At 51.4% G+C, this 16,354-nt stretch overlaps 9 protein-coding genes across 10 annotated transcripts in view; 6 read left to right on the forward strand and 3 right to left on the reverse strand.

The window, feature by feature from the left end:
- The first annotated feature begins 451 nt into the window (after nucleotides 1-451).
- Nucleotides 452-1,321, forward strand: PPTG_13130 (calmodulin). The gene has a single exon (XM_008910540.1). It carries the CDS (start codon nucleotides 587-589, stop codon nucleotides 1,034-1,036), a length of 450 nt encoding a protein of 149 aa, XP_008908788.1. The 5' UTR covers nucleotides 452-586; the 3' UTR covers nucleotides 1,037-1,321.
- On the forward strand, nucleotides 1,169-3,820 carry PPTG_13131. Of its 2 annotated transcripts, XM_008910541.1 has the most exons (2): nucleotides 1,169-1,950; nucleotides 2,045-3,820. In XM_008910541.1, the coding sequence occupies exons 1-2, from the start codon at nucleotides 1,707-1,709 to the stop codon at nucleotides 3,505-3,507; spliced, it is 1,707 nt and encodes a 568-aa protein (XP_008908789.1). In that variant the 5' UTR covers nucleotides 1,169-1,706; the 3' UTR covers nucleotides 3,508-3,820. The 2 variants fall into 2 exon arrangements, with proteins under 2 accessions (XP_008908789.1, XP_008908790.1); XM_008910542.1 differs by having other exon boundaries at nucleotides 1,169-3,820.
- Nucleotides 3,821-4,074: 254 nt separating this feature from the next.
- PPTG_13132 (hypothetical protein) lies at nucleotides 4,075-6,199 on the forward strand. The gene has a single exon (XM_008910543.1). It carries the CDS (start codon nucleotides 4,143-4,145, stop codon nucleotides 6,144-6,146), a length of 2,004 nt encoding a protein of 667 aa, XP_008908791.1. The 5' UTR covers nucleotides 4,075-4,142; the 3' UTR covers nucleotides 6,147-6,199.
- Nucleotides 6,148-7,191, reverse strand: PPTG_13133 (hypothetical protein). Its single transcript, XM_008910544.1, has 2 exons — nucleotides 6,816-7,191; nucleotides 6,148-6,729 (listed from the first exon to the last, which is right to left on the reverse strand). The coding sequence occupies exons 1-2, from the start codon at nucleotides 7,131-7,133 to the stop codon at nucleotides 6,214-6,216; spliced, it is 834 nt and encodes a 277-aa protein (XP_008908792.1). The 5' UTR covers nucleotides 7,134-7,191; the 3' UTR covers nucleotides 6,148-6,213.
- Nucleotides 7,192-7,374: 183 nt separating this feature from the next.
- Nucleotides 7,375-9,546, forward strand: PPTG_13134 (hypothetical protein). The gene is made up of 2 exons (XM_008910545.1): nucleotides 7,375-8,216; nucleotides 8,272-9,546. Exons 1-2 carry the CDS (start codon nucleotides 7,409-7,411, stop codon nucleotides 8,688-8,690), a joined length of 1,227 nt encoding a protein of 408 aa, XP_008908793.1. The 5' UTR covers nucleotides 7,375-7,408; the 3' UTR covers nucleotides 8,691-9,546.
- Nucleotides 8,750-11,081, reverse strand: PPTG_13135 (hypothetical protein; the record flags this gene model as incomplete). The annotated part of the gene is made up of 2 exons (XM_008910546.1): nucleotides 8,750-10,758; nucleotides 10,865-11,081. 2 exons carry the CDS (start codon nucleotides 11,079-11,081, stop codon nucleotides 8,750-8,752), a joined length of 2,226 nt encoding a protein of 741 aa, XP_008908794.1.
- A 171-nt stretch (nucleotides 11,082-11,252) lies between these two features.
- On the forward strand, nucleotides 11,253-11,594 carry PPTG_23418 (hypothetical protein; the record flags this gene model as incomplete). Its single annotated transcript, XM_008910547.1, has 1 exon — nucleotides 11,253-11,594. The coding sequence occupies one exon, from the start codon at nucleotides 11,253-11,255 to the stop codon at nucleotides 11,592-11,594; it is 342 nt and encodes a 113-aa protein (XP_008908795.1).
- Nucleotides 11,595-13,084: 1,490 nt separating this feature from the next.
- Nucleotides 13,085-15,670, forward strand: PPTG_13136 (hypothetical protein; the record flags this gene model as incomplete). The annotated part of the gene is made up of 1 exon (XM_008910548.1): nucleotides 13,085-15,670. One exon carries the CDS (start codon nucleotides 13,085-13,087, stop codon nucleotides 15,668-15,670), a length of 2,586 nt encoding a protein of 861 aa, XP_008908796.1.
- Nucleotides 15,671-15,744: 74 nt separating this feature from the next.
- Nucleotides 15,745-16,354, reverse strand: part of PPTG_23419 (hypothetical protein) — a 3,867-nt gene continuing 3,257 nt past the window's right edge. Inside the window, exon 3 of the mRNA XM_008910549.1 lies at nucleotides 15,745-16,348. Within this exon, the coding sequence (XP_008908797.1) occupies nucleotides 16,019-16,348 (330 nt within the window). The 3' untranslated portion in view covers nucleotides 15,745-16,018. The remainder of the gene's footprint in view (nucleotides 16,349-16,354) is intronic.

A 16,354-nucleotide genomic window follows, 5' to 3' on the forward strand; every position in this document is an offset into this window, starting at 1 on the left:
CACCTCAACCATTGAGGTTTTACCTAGATGTGCTGAAATCACCGCATCGACTCCAGCATCGACACGTACGCTATGAAACTTGCTTGGAAAGATATTCTGACCCGCTTTCTTGGCCAATTAATGATGTACAGCGATGCACTGTAAGCCACGGGGTATTTTTTTTTTTTTGGCGATCTTCATGCTATTTTTTGTCTCGTTGTTGATGGCTCCGTTTCTGTCCACAATGGATCGTTTAATCGAGTTGTGTAGACCACACACTGCAACAAACGGTTCATTTTGTACGCACTACAGTAGCCTAGCCCTCTCTTGGTCGTACATTATTCGGTCGTACATAAGCTTACAAACTGCAAGTGAGAAGCAAGAAGATGATTCTTTTGGTGCGGACAAGAAAATTTCAGCCAATACGAAGGCGCTAAATAAATATCTACAAATCACATCGTGCCGCTTGGAACTTTGGTACGTCCACTCTCCTCATGGTCGTACAAATCAGGGCCATAACAGCCAAGTTGCCCTTGCCGCCGGTCTCAATTTGGCAGCGATCATTCTTGGATTTCCCTCGACACCCTCAAGTGAAACCCGAAGCACAATGGCTGACCAGCTGACCGAAGAGCAGATTGCTGAGTTCAAGGAGGCGTTCTCCCTGTTCGACAAGGACGGCGATGGAACCATCACCACCAAGGAGCTCGGCACGGTCATGCGCTCTCTGGGCCAGAACCCCACGGAGGCTGAGCTACAGGACATGATCAACGAGGTCGACGCTGACGGCAACGGCACGATTGACTTCCCCGAGTTCCTGACCATGATGGCCCGCAAGATGAAGGACACTGACTCCGAGGAGGAGATCCTGGAGGCCTTCAAGGTGTTCGACAAGGACGGCAATGGATTCATCTCGGCCGCCGAGCTGCGCCACATCATGACCAACCTGGGTGAGAAGCTTACCGACGAGGAGGTCGACGAGATGATCCGCGAGGCTGACATCGACGGCGATGGACAGATCAACTACGAGGAGTTCGTCAAGATGATGATGTCCAAGTAAGCGTCCCCTTAGTTTTCGGTTTGAAACGGAGCTCCATGCTGCACAGCGTTAAGAGGCGCGGGCGTTTGCTCCCTCTTCGCTGTAGTCGGCAGCTCCTATCGATCGTAGCTTAAATAATTTAGAAACAGCGTGAAAATTGCTTTGCTGCCGTTGTCGTGCCTTGCACCGTAGTATTTGGACATCGGGATGTGCTCTTAGAACGTGGCAGGAAAACAGTCAAACAATGCAGGGCGTAGCATCACGTGATGCTGGTTGACAGTAGGGCAGGCTCAAGGCCATCGCGCAAGTTCCTCGGCGAAACGGACGCATTGAGAAACGAAGAAGAAGAAAACCTGCCGCTTTGAAGGAGAGAAACATAGAGGTCGTCGTTGCTGCCATTCGGTTGACGGACGGTACACTGTACCTTAGCGACCTTTCGGAAGTTGAAGCGACTGACTGGCCAAACTCCTTAGCTCGTCAACAAGCTGATTTGTTGCAGTTCTGGCTCATTCCGCGAGGCTCAAGCCCATTGTATTCACCTGCGGTGGTCAGCGCGTACGCCTCGACTTGGGGATCTACATGTAGTCGTGCCGAAATCCATGCGCTACAAAGTGAAAGTGGGAGAAGGCAGCCAGAATACTTCCAAGACGACATCCTGCCCAGTCTGCTTTCTAGTCCACTGTGGAGGCAGATGCTTCTCAAGTGCATGAAACAGTTGCAGTTCCATCGCTTTGCTTGCTCGAGACAGAAGCGCCACGACGACACGCGCTGCGCTGGCTCCCCTTCCTCGAGAGCCGATAAACATCAGCGCGTTGGGCGGAGATGCGGCTGCACGACGAGCGTGTCATTCCGAGTTCTCCACTTAGTGCAGTTACTTGTTGTTCTTAGCCGGAGGGTGTCGTCACCGCCAACCAAAATTAGACTCCCTCGAAGAGGTGCGGAAGGAAAAAAAAAATATGCCGCAGATTCCGAAGAATAGTGGGCCGTTTCACACATCCCATACTCAACGCAAGTCTGTTCAAAAATTAGGACACTTTCCCGAAAACTCGAGTTTTCGCTGGATCTCCCACACCGCAAAAGGATCCCAAAGTGGTCATTTCGGTCTTAGAGCTCAAGTGCACACGCGCGCGTCCCAGCAGCTAGCAGCCTCACCGATGGATTACCGTCAGTATCAAGCACAGGATAACTCGATGCTCTCATCGGCGCGTGGCATGGCGCGGCTGAACGGCAGTAATCGAGCGGCCTGGAACGCCATGGACCTGCAGATCGGAGCACAGGTACCGCCTTCCAATGCCCGTGGCGCCCCCGAGGACGGTGGCGCGCTGTCCGCGCGCAACGTATTACTTCGCCAGAAACTGCAAGAGCGCAAGCGTTACGACTCGGCCGACGACGCCATGAAGAAGGCGGCAGCGCGCGCAGCGAACCGGTATCAGAAGCAAGCCCAACCGAATCAGATGCCCGTTCAAGCTCCACAACAGAATCAGATGCCAGTTCAACCGCAGCAACAGAATCAGATCCAGTCGCCGGCTCAGATCGGCCAGTCGGCCTTCTTCAACGCTATGCAGGGCGACAGCTCCAAGCCCAAGCGCAATGTGCAGCGCAACGCACCTACGGCACAGTACGATCCTCCAGGAGGCGCCGAACAGGGCCGCAACGTACTGATTCAGCGCAAACTGCAGAGCAAGCAAACGTTCGACTCGGCGGATTATCAGATGGCCAGAGCGCGACACACAGCGGAGAATATGGAGGACACGCCCATGGAGGACGTAAGTGAAGCCGAGCCCAAACAGGTAGAGGCTGTGAGTTCTCCCTGTGCGTCCACAGTCGCGAACGCGAGCCGCCGTCAGTTCGCCAGCATGAGTCCGAGTCGTGCCGGTAAATACGGCGCGCTCGAGAACCGGAAGAAGCCCAGTCGACGGGATCTGCTGGAGAAGCAAAAGGAAGATTCAGCAGTGACCGAGAAGGCACAGCAAGCGGCTGATTATGGCAAGATGTCGGCCGCCCACGTGCTGATTCGACGTAAATTGAAGGAACGCAAGCGCTTTGACTCGGCAGATTATGCGATGGAGAAGCAGGGCCAGCCCACGGATGTGCCTGCTGAAGTCGTCGCTGGTCCGGTTGTTCCTGGCGAAACAACACCGAAATATGGCACGTTGGGCGCCTCGCAGGCGTCTATTAACCACCAGGTGAAGCATATTAAGCTGTCTGAGGACCCTAGTGGACGTGTTGCGTCACCAGCCAAAACTGTAGTCGCTAATGCTGCACAGGCTGCGTTGGCTGCTCGAGCAGCAAGATATGCTGGACTAAAGGGAGCAGGAGAAGCCAAACCAATGGCGAATAATAGCACCTCACAGGCGGCGCTCGATCGCTACGGACTGGACAAGAGTGTTGCGCCTACGGGGGCTGCTGCTGCACGCAATGTGGTCCTGCAACACAAACTGGCGGAGCGGAAAATGTTCGACTCGGCCGATCACTTTAAGAAGGCCGCTTGAACACGACGCCCTACTTCCGTTGACGTATAACGGGTGACTAGTAAGTAAGTGACGTTTGTAACAGTGATGGTTCGACACGTAGGCACGAAGCAAGTGCCGAGTTGGTACATACGTAGACGGAGATTTGTGTTAAGACGTCTCGGAGCCGCGTTCATCTCGACGCACAAGTACCAAACCCCAGCGCCAGAGTGAGCTTGTTTTTATTTGCATGTGACAGCTTTTTTTTTAAAATAAATTTTGCATGAAGTGAATGACGAAGTAAAGCGCAACAGACAAAGAGAATGCTGCGTTATTTTCATTTCACGACCAGCTATTTTTGTGTTGATTTTCCAATTAACTACTTACGAAAAACTTCTCCCCATGACTTAAAAGTGCCAAGTCTTCGAGGCGTAGGCTGCTGTGGCGCATATGACTTCTACTTCAAGTGCATGTAGTACTCATTACGAAGGCGCACAAAAGTGGTGGGCGAATTATACCAGCTCCTTGTGCCTTGCGCGTTTCCCAGAATTCCTATGTCTCCTTCAGCCTATAAATACGATTCCAAGAGTGCACAATTTTCCTTTTGAGCTGTGAGAACAATCACAACTTGCAACGTACTGTTTGCCATTCTCTAGTGACCAAGTGCAATTCTAGTCATGACCCCCAACGAACGAAGACCTCTGCGCATGGATGTCAAAAGCATGTACCCAAATTTCCACGCCGAGCAGCACAAACACCACGTTCAGGAGAATAGTCCCATGGCAGTACCTCGCAAGCAACGAGAAGGCTCAGGTGGCAGCACAAGACGAGACGCATACGGAGTTACCAGTCGACCACCATCGCGCAATGGGTTATTGCAGAAGCAGCATATTCACGATAGAGAAGACATGTCTGCCCAACGAAATGAAATGTCCAAACGAGAAATTCCTCCTATCGTACCCAAGCGAAGTTCCAACCAGCAGGAAGTAATGGCGTCGACACCTCCGAGTGAAAACGACATGGGGGTACGACCCCCATCCAGACAAGTGGCACTTCGTGGGGAACTAAATCTGACCTCGCCAGCATGGGAAGACGATGCCAGTACAAACAACGTAGGATTATCACCTCGACTTCGCCCCTTACCATTTCCAGCTAGCGCGCGATCGTTGCTGGAAGCCAGAACAGCAAGATTATCCAGTACAATGGATGGCGAATCTCTCCAGGATCTCGTGATGAACACCCGTCCTCGTTCACGTTACGCTCGAAAAGAGCTACACCGCCAGGGATCAGCTAAAACTCTTGCTCGGATCTCCACAGCACCCTCGACACTACGTGGACACCAGTCTCTCGATGGCACCTCGGCGCCTACACGGTGCTCAACACCACTAATCAGTAGTCGCTCAACAGAAAACCTTCTCTCTAGTGATACAAGCCGTCGACCTCCAAGTCGCAAAGCAGTTCAAATCGCCGTCATTAATACTGTCGAAGCAGTGCTACCTGGACTGGAACTTGAAGACGACACAGACGATGACGACACGAATTTTTTCCTAACCGAGTTGGAAGCAGCAGCGAGGGCTGCAAGTGCCGCCGCTGCAGTAAAACTCCGCATACTGGCAAGGCATATCACACTGGGATCGCTCCTGCTCTACGGAAACCCTCCTGCTATGGTTCCTGCTATTCAGCACTTTACAGCAGCATTGAAATCCATCGAGACTACCCAACCGACCCCCACATCGCCATCAACTTTGGCCTTAATATCGTTGCTTTATCATCACCGTGGAGTAGCGTTTCGTGAGCTTGTAGTGTCTTCGACTACACAAACCAGTAAAGCTGCAAAGATATGCATTAAACACGCGTTTGCAGCTCAACGACGTGCGCTTGAGTTGGCCCAGCGAGCCAAAGACACTCGACTACAAGCACGAGCAGTAAAAGATCTGGGCTTGTTGTTCTTAGATTCACACGCTTACGGTCCAGCGTTGTCACACCAGCAAGAAGCGCTGCAAATTGCACTGGAAGAGAAAGATCGAGAGCTCGAAGCCCGCGTGTATGCCAACCTGGGCAACTTAGCTCTCGCTCAACTGAACTTTGGTCATGCATTGAGCTGCCATCATCGTGATCGCCAGTTATGCTCGTCTAAAGTCCTGGACTGTCGTCTGGGTCGAGCACGAGCGCATCGCAACTTGTCGATTGTGTACGCGAAGCTACATCGACGCGATCAGCAACTTAAGCACGAGAAGGAATGGAGAATTGCTGCACATAGTGAAGGTGGCGCCTACCTGTACGACATCTCGAGCCATCCAGACAACAGTGTGGGTAATATTTGCTTGCAGTCTTCAACGGATATCGATCCAGCATTGGTAAATCTTGTCACTCAGAACCTTGCAGAGATTGTACGAGGACTAAATGCTCATCGAAGTCGTGAGTCTACACTGGATAATAGTGACGAGGACTCCTTAATAGCAGCTTTGGAGCAAGAATGGAGCACCGCGGAGGTGGATTTAAAGGCTGCGATAACCGCTGTATCATCAGAAGGCCGTAAAGCAACGAGTGTGCGTGAGATAAAACCTTCTCCAGTCTCTCAAGCTAAATCTCCAAGGAAAACGGTGTCCTCGCCTCAGGTTTCCATTCGAATCAACAAATACAGCGTTGCGGGTCCAAAAACGACACTAAAAAGAAAATAAACGTAAAACAATGCCCAAAAAAAAAAACAACATATTCAACAATATTTACACCATCAGCACCGCGCTTCTATTCGAGTCCACAGAGACTCAGATCCGAGTTCAAACCGCCGTGGATCTCCTTGTTCTTGAGCTTTGTGCGCCGAGTAAGGAACGCGTCGAAGCCGTTCATCCCTTGCAAGTCTTCCTTAGTCATGGGGTTTCCTTCTAAGTTCATCACCTGAACCGCTGAGCCTTCTCCCAGTAGCTCAGCAGCAATGGATTGTACTGTCGCACCCGCCGACCGCCCAACGAGAGTGTTCCGACGAGCCGACAGGACCTTAAGCTTGGGGCATCTCCCCAGAGCAGCTGGCAGTTCTGTCAGCTTATTGTCGTCTACATTGAGCTCCAGCAGCTCCTGCATCTCGCCCAAATTCGAGGGCAACGTCTCTAACGCATTGCCCGACAAGTCCAGCTCCTGCAGTTGAGCAAGCTCCAGTACACTTCGAGGCACCGAACGAAGCCTGTTGCCCTTGAGCGATAACTTGGTCAGATTAGGTGGCAGAGCATTGGGAATATCCTCGAGAACGTTGCCGTCCAGTACCAACTTCACATTTAACCAAGCATACAAATTACGTCAAAATCGTTTAATTTGATTAGCACACGTAAATGGTCAATTTGGTTGTCGCGTACCGTGGTGAGCGCCTCGAGCTTTGACAGACCCGGCAGTGACTCCAGGACGTTGGAGGAAACCTTGAGTGTCTTGAGCGTCTTGAGATTGTTTAACTGTGGCGGCAACTCGCTCAGTTTGTTGCCCGTAAGGTCCAACGTACGCAGTGTCGCCAGTTCCAGTAGCTCTTGTGGCAGCTTTTTCAGCTTGCTGTCAGGTAGCGCCAGCACGCCAGTAGCCTTGGCGGACTTGAGCTTCTGTTGCTGCACGCTGCGGTTGTTCTTCGGCTTGCTCTTGGCCTGCGCGTGCGCCTCGCGCGCCTTGGTAGCCGCATTCCCCATTCTGGTTTGAGAATACTTGAAAATCAAAATGCGGTTAGGTACAATAAAACGATTAAAATCAAAGTTTAATAGTAAATAGTACAGGTAGCCTACAGTTTGTGACTTCCCGACCGACCACTGCGCTATTCAATCCAAAAATAACCGGTACATAGTATTACCCGAATAGATACCGATATACAAAAGTATAGGAACATTTATCTAGGAAAACAATGCTTGCTCCGATTGGTCCAAAATCATCAGTGGCTAGTCTCCATTCGCATTGACATTCAAGGGTCATGATCAGCAGCGAGTCCAGCGACGAGGAGCTGACGACGCTGCACCAAGCGGCCGTGGCTATCGTTAAGCCTGTGCGCAAGGTCAAGAAGGCCAAGAAGCCCGCATCTGAAGCTTCAGCCGACGCCACCACCGATGTTACGGGCAAGAAACGCCCCTCGGACGACTCCACCGACCCGGAAGAGGCTCAGAGGATCAAGCGTGAGGCTCGTAAGAAGCGCAAAGCCGAGGAGAAGGCGGCCCGAGAGGCAGCCAAGAAGCAGCAGCAGCAGGAGCAACTGGACAATGAGCGAGCAGCCAAAGGACGTGGCTACACTTTGAGTATGGCCATTCCCGGTTCCATCCTGGACAATGCTCAGACCAAGGAGCTCAAAACCTATTTAGCTGGCCAAGTAGCCCGTGCTGCTGTGATCTTCCAAGTGGACGAGATCGTAGTATTCGACGATCAATTGGGCAATAACGTTAGCACTGGCGCTCCCAAGAAGCGTGCGCACGACTGCCACGTCTTCATGGCGCGAATCCTGCAGTACCTTGAGACTCCACAGTATTTGCGACGTGCACTGTTCCCCATGCACTCGGATCTGAGCTGTGCCGGTCTACTGAACCCGTTGGATTGCCCACACCACTTGCGTGCACAGGAATGGAGCGTGTACCGTGAAGGTGTGGTGACGGACAGACCGCTGAAGGAAAAGGAAGGCTCGCATGTGTATGTCGGTCTCCAGCGTGAAGTTGTGGTGGACAAGCGCATCCAGCCTGGTATTCGTGTCACTGTGAAGATTGACGAAGCATCCAAGGACTTTAAGAAGAAGAGTAAGTGCGGCTTGTTGCACGATCTCATACGTTTTAAACTAATTTTCTCTTGTAGTGGTAGGTAAGCTAGTGTCTTCGGCCGAACCTCGTGAGCAGCTTGGCGTGTACTGGGGCTACACGACGCGGTTTGCGTCTTCATTGAGCAACGTTTGGACGGACTGTCCGTTCCCTGGAGGCTACGACCTCAAGGTGGGCACATCAGAGCGTGGCAATGTGTCGGTGGATGACGCCGATTTCTCACTGCCAAAGTTCCGTCACGCACTCATCGTGTTCGGTGGAGTTGCCGGTATTGAGGAGTGCGTTGACGCTGATGAGAAGGTTCCTGTGAGTGGTGAGGACTCGAACACGCTCTTCGATATGTGGGTCAACACTTGTCCTGAACAAGGCAGTCGTACTATTCGTTCTGAGGAAGCTCTGCTGATCTCACTCGCAGCTCTCCGACCTCACGTCAAGCGTAGTGGACGATCGCAATAGATGGCAATGTGATGGATTAGCACGAATAAATACAAGCCACATAGCAACTCCAGCTCCCACTAATTCGAGCCCGACGCTGGTCGCTTGGTGGACGGACACTTCTTGTAGCAGTGGAACTTGCGCGTACAGCGTGTCGTTCGGTTCTTGCCGCAGCAGCACAACTCCTTGCACACAGGGCAGCCGCCCTCAAAGATGTGCTCTCCGTGCTCTTCTACCATCTTCTCGGCGCATTTGGCACAGAAAATGTGGGGACATACCGGACACCGCACGTTCTTCTTGCGCAGATTGCCACATCGATGACATGACGCTCGATGACGCATCAACATGTCGACGTAGTTGCCATTACTGTCCACCCGAGGTTGCTGGAAACTGGTAGCCATAGGCGCACCTAACTGTCCCGAAGCAGCGATAGAACTGAGTCCCTCTAAGCCAAGATCGTGCGACCCTGCCTCTATGTATCTCTCACTGCCCGCCATTCCAGGCAAATATCCGTAGTCTGAACTACCATACCCTGGCAAATTCTGATTGGGTGAGTGCTGCTGGAAGCTTGGATCACTGTTAGAGTACGGCTGGTTCTGCGTTGATATCACTAAATGATCCTGTTGGTGGTGGTGGTGTGTAGGATCAAAGTTTGACCACATTGTCCCCATCGGCGCATTGGTGCTGTCGAAGCCAGTGCTTGTTGCTACCCATGGAGACCCACTCATCGAGTCCGGTACTGACGCAGCGGAGTAGATGTAAGTCGCCTCATTAGGCGAAATTGGGGGCAGTTTGCTGTCATTTCCTAGCCCTGAAGTCGGTTGCAAGTCATCAAGACTGTGAGTCGGTAGACACGTGGCTGCAAGTGCTTGTTCCAATCGACCTACGATTGCTTGGGCTTCTCGCTGAGAGCTGGGGGTCCACGTGATCCCACTCACTGACTTGAGTGACGCAGGCAACGCACTCCACTCTCTCAGTCGTGGCAACGCTCTCTGCAATGCACGACGGTCCAAGTCGCTCACTTGAGCGTTCATGCCATTGTTGATCATAAGCAGCTGTCGAACATAGTAACACACTGCTGTCCAGAGCTGCACATTGGCATCCACACTAAGCCAACCAGCAGTGGTCTCGCTCCAGTACTGCGCCAGTGCATCATGTTGCATCTCTAGCAACACAACACTCAGTTGTGCGTCCATCGCTGAAGTGCACGCAAAAAAACCGTGAAACAGCGAGCAGCTCTGTACTCCACCAGCGAAGCGTGCAAACATCCACCCAGCCGGTACCAGCAACGTGCTGCCTGTACTCACCACACACTTGATGCACTTGTCCACTCGCTCAGCCAAAAACGCAGTGGCAAAGTCTGGATCATTTTTCCAATCTCGATATGCTTCAAAATTGTTCGAGGTTGGTGGGATCAAATACACCCACAGCTCACCTGAAGACACCGACAGCCACGTGCACTGGCCTCCAGGAGCTATAGCGAAATCAAGATACGCGTTCGACGCGAGGAATGCACCAAACACGTTAGTGTTGACTGCATTTCCGCTCGAGTTCTCGTTGTTAGACACTACTAGCCCGCTCCAATCCACTTGCGTTACAGCTAATGGAGCTGCAACTTTCATTTGCATGGGCGTTTGTTGCAACTGGAACTCGGCATTTGCCAGTTGTGCAGTATTCTCCTGGTTTGCCTTTGTTTGCCACGCAGATGCAGTCAACTGTTGCCTCGTTTGAGTTGCCACGTCAATAGTCCGCACCACTCGGTTGCTTGTCAATAAGTCGGCAGTGGAAGTTGCGTCGAGCACTGGAAACGGCACGTCAAGCCCAGCAGCTCGATGGCTGTTGGCGGCGATGAGCACAGGCTCCTCCAGAGCGTTCCGTTGCAGAAAAGAAGGCTGGAAATCTTGACATGGGACTAAATGCACCCCGGATCGAGCGTAAATGGCTGCACCCAGTACTCGACGGAAACTTGGTGAGCTTTTCTTGTGTCGAAGCTGCACAGGAGATGAAGAAGAAGCGTAGCCGCCTAAATGGACAGGTAGAGGCGAAAAGGTCACAGCGTCGGCGTCGAACGGATCATTATTGACGGGTTCTAAAATAGAAATTATCAATGAGAAAAAAAAATGTAAACAAAAAATAATAATTGTTGCCAATCATCAAAAAGTGGCAAGATGTGGTTCTGCGGCATTGGCACGTACGGTATTTGACGCCTTCGTGGCCGTGTTGCTGGCACTTGGTGCAGGCAAACTTGGCGACGAGCAGCGCGTCCTGCTCGCTCACTTGAACGCAGGTGCCGTGCAGCCAGCGGCCGCAGAAATGGCACTCGATGAGGAAGGCGGGCGCGCGCGGGTCCACGTCTTGGCCGCATACGACGCAGAGCATCGCGTTATGCTGCGCTGACGGGGGCGGAAGCATCTTGACCGACGTGCGCGCGAGCTGGCAGATTGCAGAGTGGGCGGCAAACTGTAGCTTACTGTTAACCCAGAGTGGTGTAGTCAAGGGAGGGCTGTCTGTCGAGCTGTAGAGAGGGGAGGGGCCAGAGACGGCGATAGGTGTGTTACAGGCGCCGATAACGACCGCGAGGCGATGATGGCACTCCGAGTACAGGTGGCAATATGTCTCGTCGCCTTGGCCTGCCCCTGCATTTGCAGCGGCAATGGTGACAGGCGGATGTGTGTATTTGGCGCTGGTGATGGCAAATTGCCAGAGGAGCGCCATTCATGCTCGAGCTTTGATTTGCCCCATGCTTTTGCACTTGCCGATGCTTTTCAGTGTCGGCGATACAAAAGGGTAAAGAGAGGGCGTAAACGAAGTTGGGCTAGGGGACAAATGGGTCTTACGTGCAAATCTTCAGGGGGGCAACAACGGCGAAAAAAAAAAAAAAAAACTGTTTGTCGAGACAATTCAGGCAGCGAGACTGGTGCTTGAGAGAATTGTTGCAACACTGGTGGTGGCAACGAGGCACTGGGCATGGTACAGCGGTAAGCAATGCCGAGGTGACGGCATGTCTGACTGCTTTTCTTTCGCGTGGCTGCGGTGCATGTATCAGTCGCTGTCTGGGACACTTGTCATAGGGTTTCGCTGATTGATGCCAACTCATCACCGCTTGCTGTAAGCGTCGGGAGAGAGAAAGGAACTGGGCCAGCACAAGGCGAGCACTGCTAAACAGAGTTGGTCGAACTTGTCGCAGTCACTGTTTGGGTGCAGTCGCCGGTGATTTAGGTGCATGAATCAAACTGTCCCTGCGTTTTAGCTGCTTGCTGACAAAAAATTTCATTGCGGTTGAACGCCGCTGCGCTGCAGCCTGAGATTCAATGAGCTCCAAGTCCGATAGTGTTGCTATTGCTACAGACACGAGTAGTCGACTGATAAGGTGATACACATTAGCATTGTTGGATGTTGTAGGTCGCTTTGGGTTGGTGGCTGATAGCGTGCCTTCTACGCTGTCGCCGCAACGATGCAGTGATACTGCGAGAGAATACGAAGATAAGGCGTTTGCGCCTCGGTGAAACGATCGGAGTACTGATGAGGGACGCCGGCCAACACTGTCTGTGGGCGATACATGAACACCCCGGGAAGATTATTCCTACGTTGGTGCCTGCAGGCTTCAAGCTACTCAAAGCAGATGGATGGAGGGCGGACCTTCAAATTCCGTCTTGGTGACAACACTTCGGTAGTCGATCAAAACAGCAGCTCCAGATGATTGTAGGGCTTACCATGTATGTATCTATCCCAATTAAAAATATTTGCCAGCCTAATGATTTCTCACAAAATGAATCATACGTGGTTGATTGGTTAACTACATGTATATTTTATAGCAATGCAACTTTAACTGAGCTACAAAGCCATGCCAATACAAAGTAAAACAACAATGCATTATAACAGTAGCAATGTAAACGTCGAATTTCGATTGGAGCGATTCCCGCAGCAAGTTTGGGATTCTAGATTTGTCCTTTCTTCAGTTCAAAGAATAAATCTGGAAGTGTGGCCCCGACTCCCTTCCGAACTCCAAGTCAAAGATTTGGAATCATAGAAATCATAGGATTCTAAAGGCTGCGGGAATCACTCCATTATTTAACGCAAGAAACCGTGCCGCCCGTGGAGTCTACCGTAGAAAAGCGAGGATTCATGCGATTTTTTTTTTAGCGATTTTCACAAAAGTATCACAAACTTTTTATGCACATTAAATCAATTGGATACACAGGATATTTTATGGTTCTAACAAGTTATGTTTTTAGAAACCACTATAACGATGCCGGAGATTGTTTCGTTGACTAGACCGGTATGTTGTTGCTGCCAAGCTAATAATGGTAAACCGTTGCGCAGGCGAAACGACTCGCCAGCATTGGAAGCTATTCTCCATTCTTCAATCGAACCAACCGGAAAGCATCTTTCGCAAGGTTGGGTCCCGCGAAATCATGATCGGAGGCGCTGGTAGTGGTCATCACCGCGTGTCTCCAGAGGTGACACTGAAAAACCCGAATCCGGATGCCACACTGACGGCTAAAATCCCGACCAACGTCGGAATCAGCAAGAAAGTGCCCTCGTCGAATTCAGTGAACGGTCCAGTGCGCAGGTTCCCGTTCGTCAAAGCTCAAACGCCAGCCCAGGCAGCCCAGTCTGAGGCCCGTAAGCGCGTTGTATTGGGATTGCTGGATTCCAAGTGGTTCACCGTTACGATGCTCGTTGTGACGGTGTATGCACTTTTCGGAGACGACATTCGACTGTCGCTCTTCTCGCAGTCAGCAGACAACGGCTTTTTCACACTGGCCACCATTTGTCTTGTGCTGTTCTCCTTTGAGTTCATTGCCTCATGTTACGCCAAACCGGGCTATGTACTGAGTTTTTACTTTTTACTGGACCTCATCGCCACGTTCTCCGTTCTGCCAGATATCGGGTGGATTTGGAACCAAATTATCGGCACCAACAGCAGTTCGTCAGCTATCAAGGCCAGTAAAGCAACCAGGGCTGGTAGCAAAGCTGGTCGAATCGTGCGTGTCGTGCGAGCTGTTCGCCTCTTTCGAGTGGTTAAGATTCTGAAGTGGAAAAACAGTTCCAAAGAGCCCACTGAACAGCTACAGGAGAGCAAAGTTGGGAGTAAAATGGGCGAAGTGACGGTGCAGCGTGTGGTGATTCTGGTGCTCTTCCTCATTATGCTTCTACCGGTGTTCGATGGAGGCTATACCCAGGTGGAATATCGTTACCAAGACTATGGTCTACGCATCATTCACATGCTCGTGTCTTCGGGTATGACCAAGGGCAGCGTTGCCAACTCCACAGAATACGAACGCCTTCTCTTTGGCTACGTTCGAGACGCTGGAATGTTAATCTACATCCAAATGACCAACGTCACCACCGACGTGCTCATGGCGGATATTGCAGGTTTACGTTTCCAGGATTCACCAGGCTCTCAACACAATCTAACCGTGAACCCGTCGAATGACTGGTCGGCATCTAACTTGCTAGCCACCTACTCTGACGTGACCGATAAATACCGAGATGTCGAGGTTAACATCGTGAAAACCTATGGCTGTTTCAACAAAGACTTCATCGTGATCGACTCGGCAGATACTTCCAGTGCTTGTGTGAGTATCGCCATCTTCGACACTGCATCGTCGAGTTCCTCCTCTGCAGCCTACAACATCCTCAAGACGTTCTTCATTATCCTCGTGCTGGTCGCTGCGTCGACGTCTTTCATTCGAACGGCACGTATCCTTGTGCTTGACCCCATTGAACGTATGATGGACGTGGTGAAAAAGCTGGCAGATAATCCTCTTGCAAGTGTTCAAACATCGAGTAACGATGCTCAGATCCGCAAAAATGCCAAGGAGGAAGGCTTCGAGACTGCGTTGCTAGAACTCACATTGTCAAAAGTTGGCCGTCTTATGCAGGTGGGATTTGGCGCTGCTGGTGCAGATATCATTGGTAAGAACATGGGCTCCGGTGATTTAGATCCCATGCTGCCTGGTAAGAAAATCACTGCTATCTACGGGTTCTGCGATATCCGTCAGTTCACAGATACAACAGAATGTCTGCAAGAAGAGGTCATGGTGTATGTGAACAAACTCGGCGATATCATGCACACCGGCACTCACCACTACTACGGAATGGCGAACAAGAATGTCGGTGATGCCTTTTTATTGTCCTGGAAAATCTGTGACGGTGAGTTGGCTTGCTTCTCGCGGTTTACGGATACCCCGACCGAAGAAGACCGTATCCAGGTGAACCAGTCGATTACTTGTCCTCCGAACGCCGGTGCAGGCACCAAGCTACGTCGTATTACACCTACGGAGATGGCGGACAGTGCACTTACCGCGTTTATCAAGTGCATGATCGACTTGGACAATGCCAACACGGATGGGCCACTGACCGAGTATCTTACCAAAGACGCTGTGGTCAAACGCTTCGGACCTGCATTCCGCATTAAAATGGGCTTCGGTATGCACGTAGGTTGGGCTGTCGAAGGTGCCATCGGTTCACGGTTCAAAATCGACGCCACGTATATTTCTCCACACGTCGAAATGGCTGATCGATTGGAGGCAGGATCCAAGATGTTCATGACGCCAATCAACATTTCTCACTGGCTTGCAGCACTGATATCGCCTGCAGCTCGTCGGTTCTTACGTAAAATGGATCGGATGAGCATCCGTGGTGTTGATACGCCTCTAACAGTGTACACGTTCGACGTCACGGTCATGAAAATTGGATTTGGCACACCTATAATCGACCCAGCAACGGGACTTCAAACTCCTGTGGACTTCGAGAATGATCCCGAATATCTGGAAATCCGCGAAGGTCTTGAACCTGCTTTTCTTGAAGCTGCTGGCAGCGCAGTCGAGGCGTATCTAAGTGGAGACTGGCCGAAAGCACGACACTATTTAACGCACGCTCAGCAAATTCGACCACAGGACGGACCTTGCAAACATCTTATGGGGGTGCTCAAAGGAAACAACTTTGAAGCACCGAGAGACTGGAAAGGATATCGCTATGTTGCAGGGTATTAAGGAAAGTGAACGCTGATACGTATGAATGCATGCACTTGATATTTGCCAACTAAAAAAGTTCGTCCAGTCGAAGTAAGAGATCTGAAAAATTGGTATTAAAGTGGACAACATTTATTATGAACAGCTCGTCTTTCTGCTAGCTACTTTGCACTATTCTATCTACAGTAGTGTCTTTGAAAGTTGCCAACAAACGTTCCAAGCACATACACAAGAATCCCACGATCGCGTCCATCCTTGCCACCAGACTTCGGCGGAGCGTCGAGACTCCAGACATTCAATGTGATTCAGCATGCAAAAAAGTTCGTCCAGTCATCTTGTTGACGACAAGAAGACTTGAGGGTTAACAACTTAGAAGACAATATCCATCGGGGCATATGTCTCGGTATCGTCCTGAGCGACCAGAATCTCCGGGACCTCCGTTTCTGCCGGAGCGGACGTGTACACTGGTGCCGTCGTTTCCTCTTCCGGTGCAGTCGTCCCCTCCTCCGGGGCCGTCGTCTCCTCTTCCGGTGCCGTCGTTTCCTCCTCCGGGGCTTCTGTAGCATCAGCCGCCGATGTGTAGGCCGGTGCCGTCGTTTCCTCTTCCGGTGCCGTTGTCTCCTCTACCGGTGCCGTCGTCTCCTCCTCCGGGGCTTCAGTGGCATCAGGAGCCGATGTGTAGGCCGGTGCCGTCGTCTCCTCCTC

The sequence above is a fragment of the Phytophthora parasitica genome (assembly GCF_000247585.1).
Source record: "Phytophthora parasitica INRA-310 unplaced genomic scaffold supercont2.38, whole genome shotgun sequence".
In the NCBI taxonomy this organism is placed as follows: domain Eukaryota; phylum Oomycota; class Peronosporomycetes; order Peronosporales; family Peronosporaceae; genus Phytophthora; species Phytophthora nicotianae.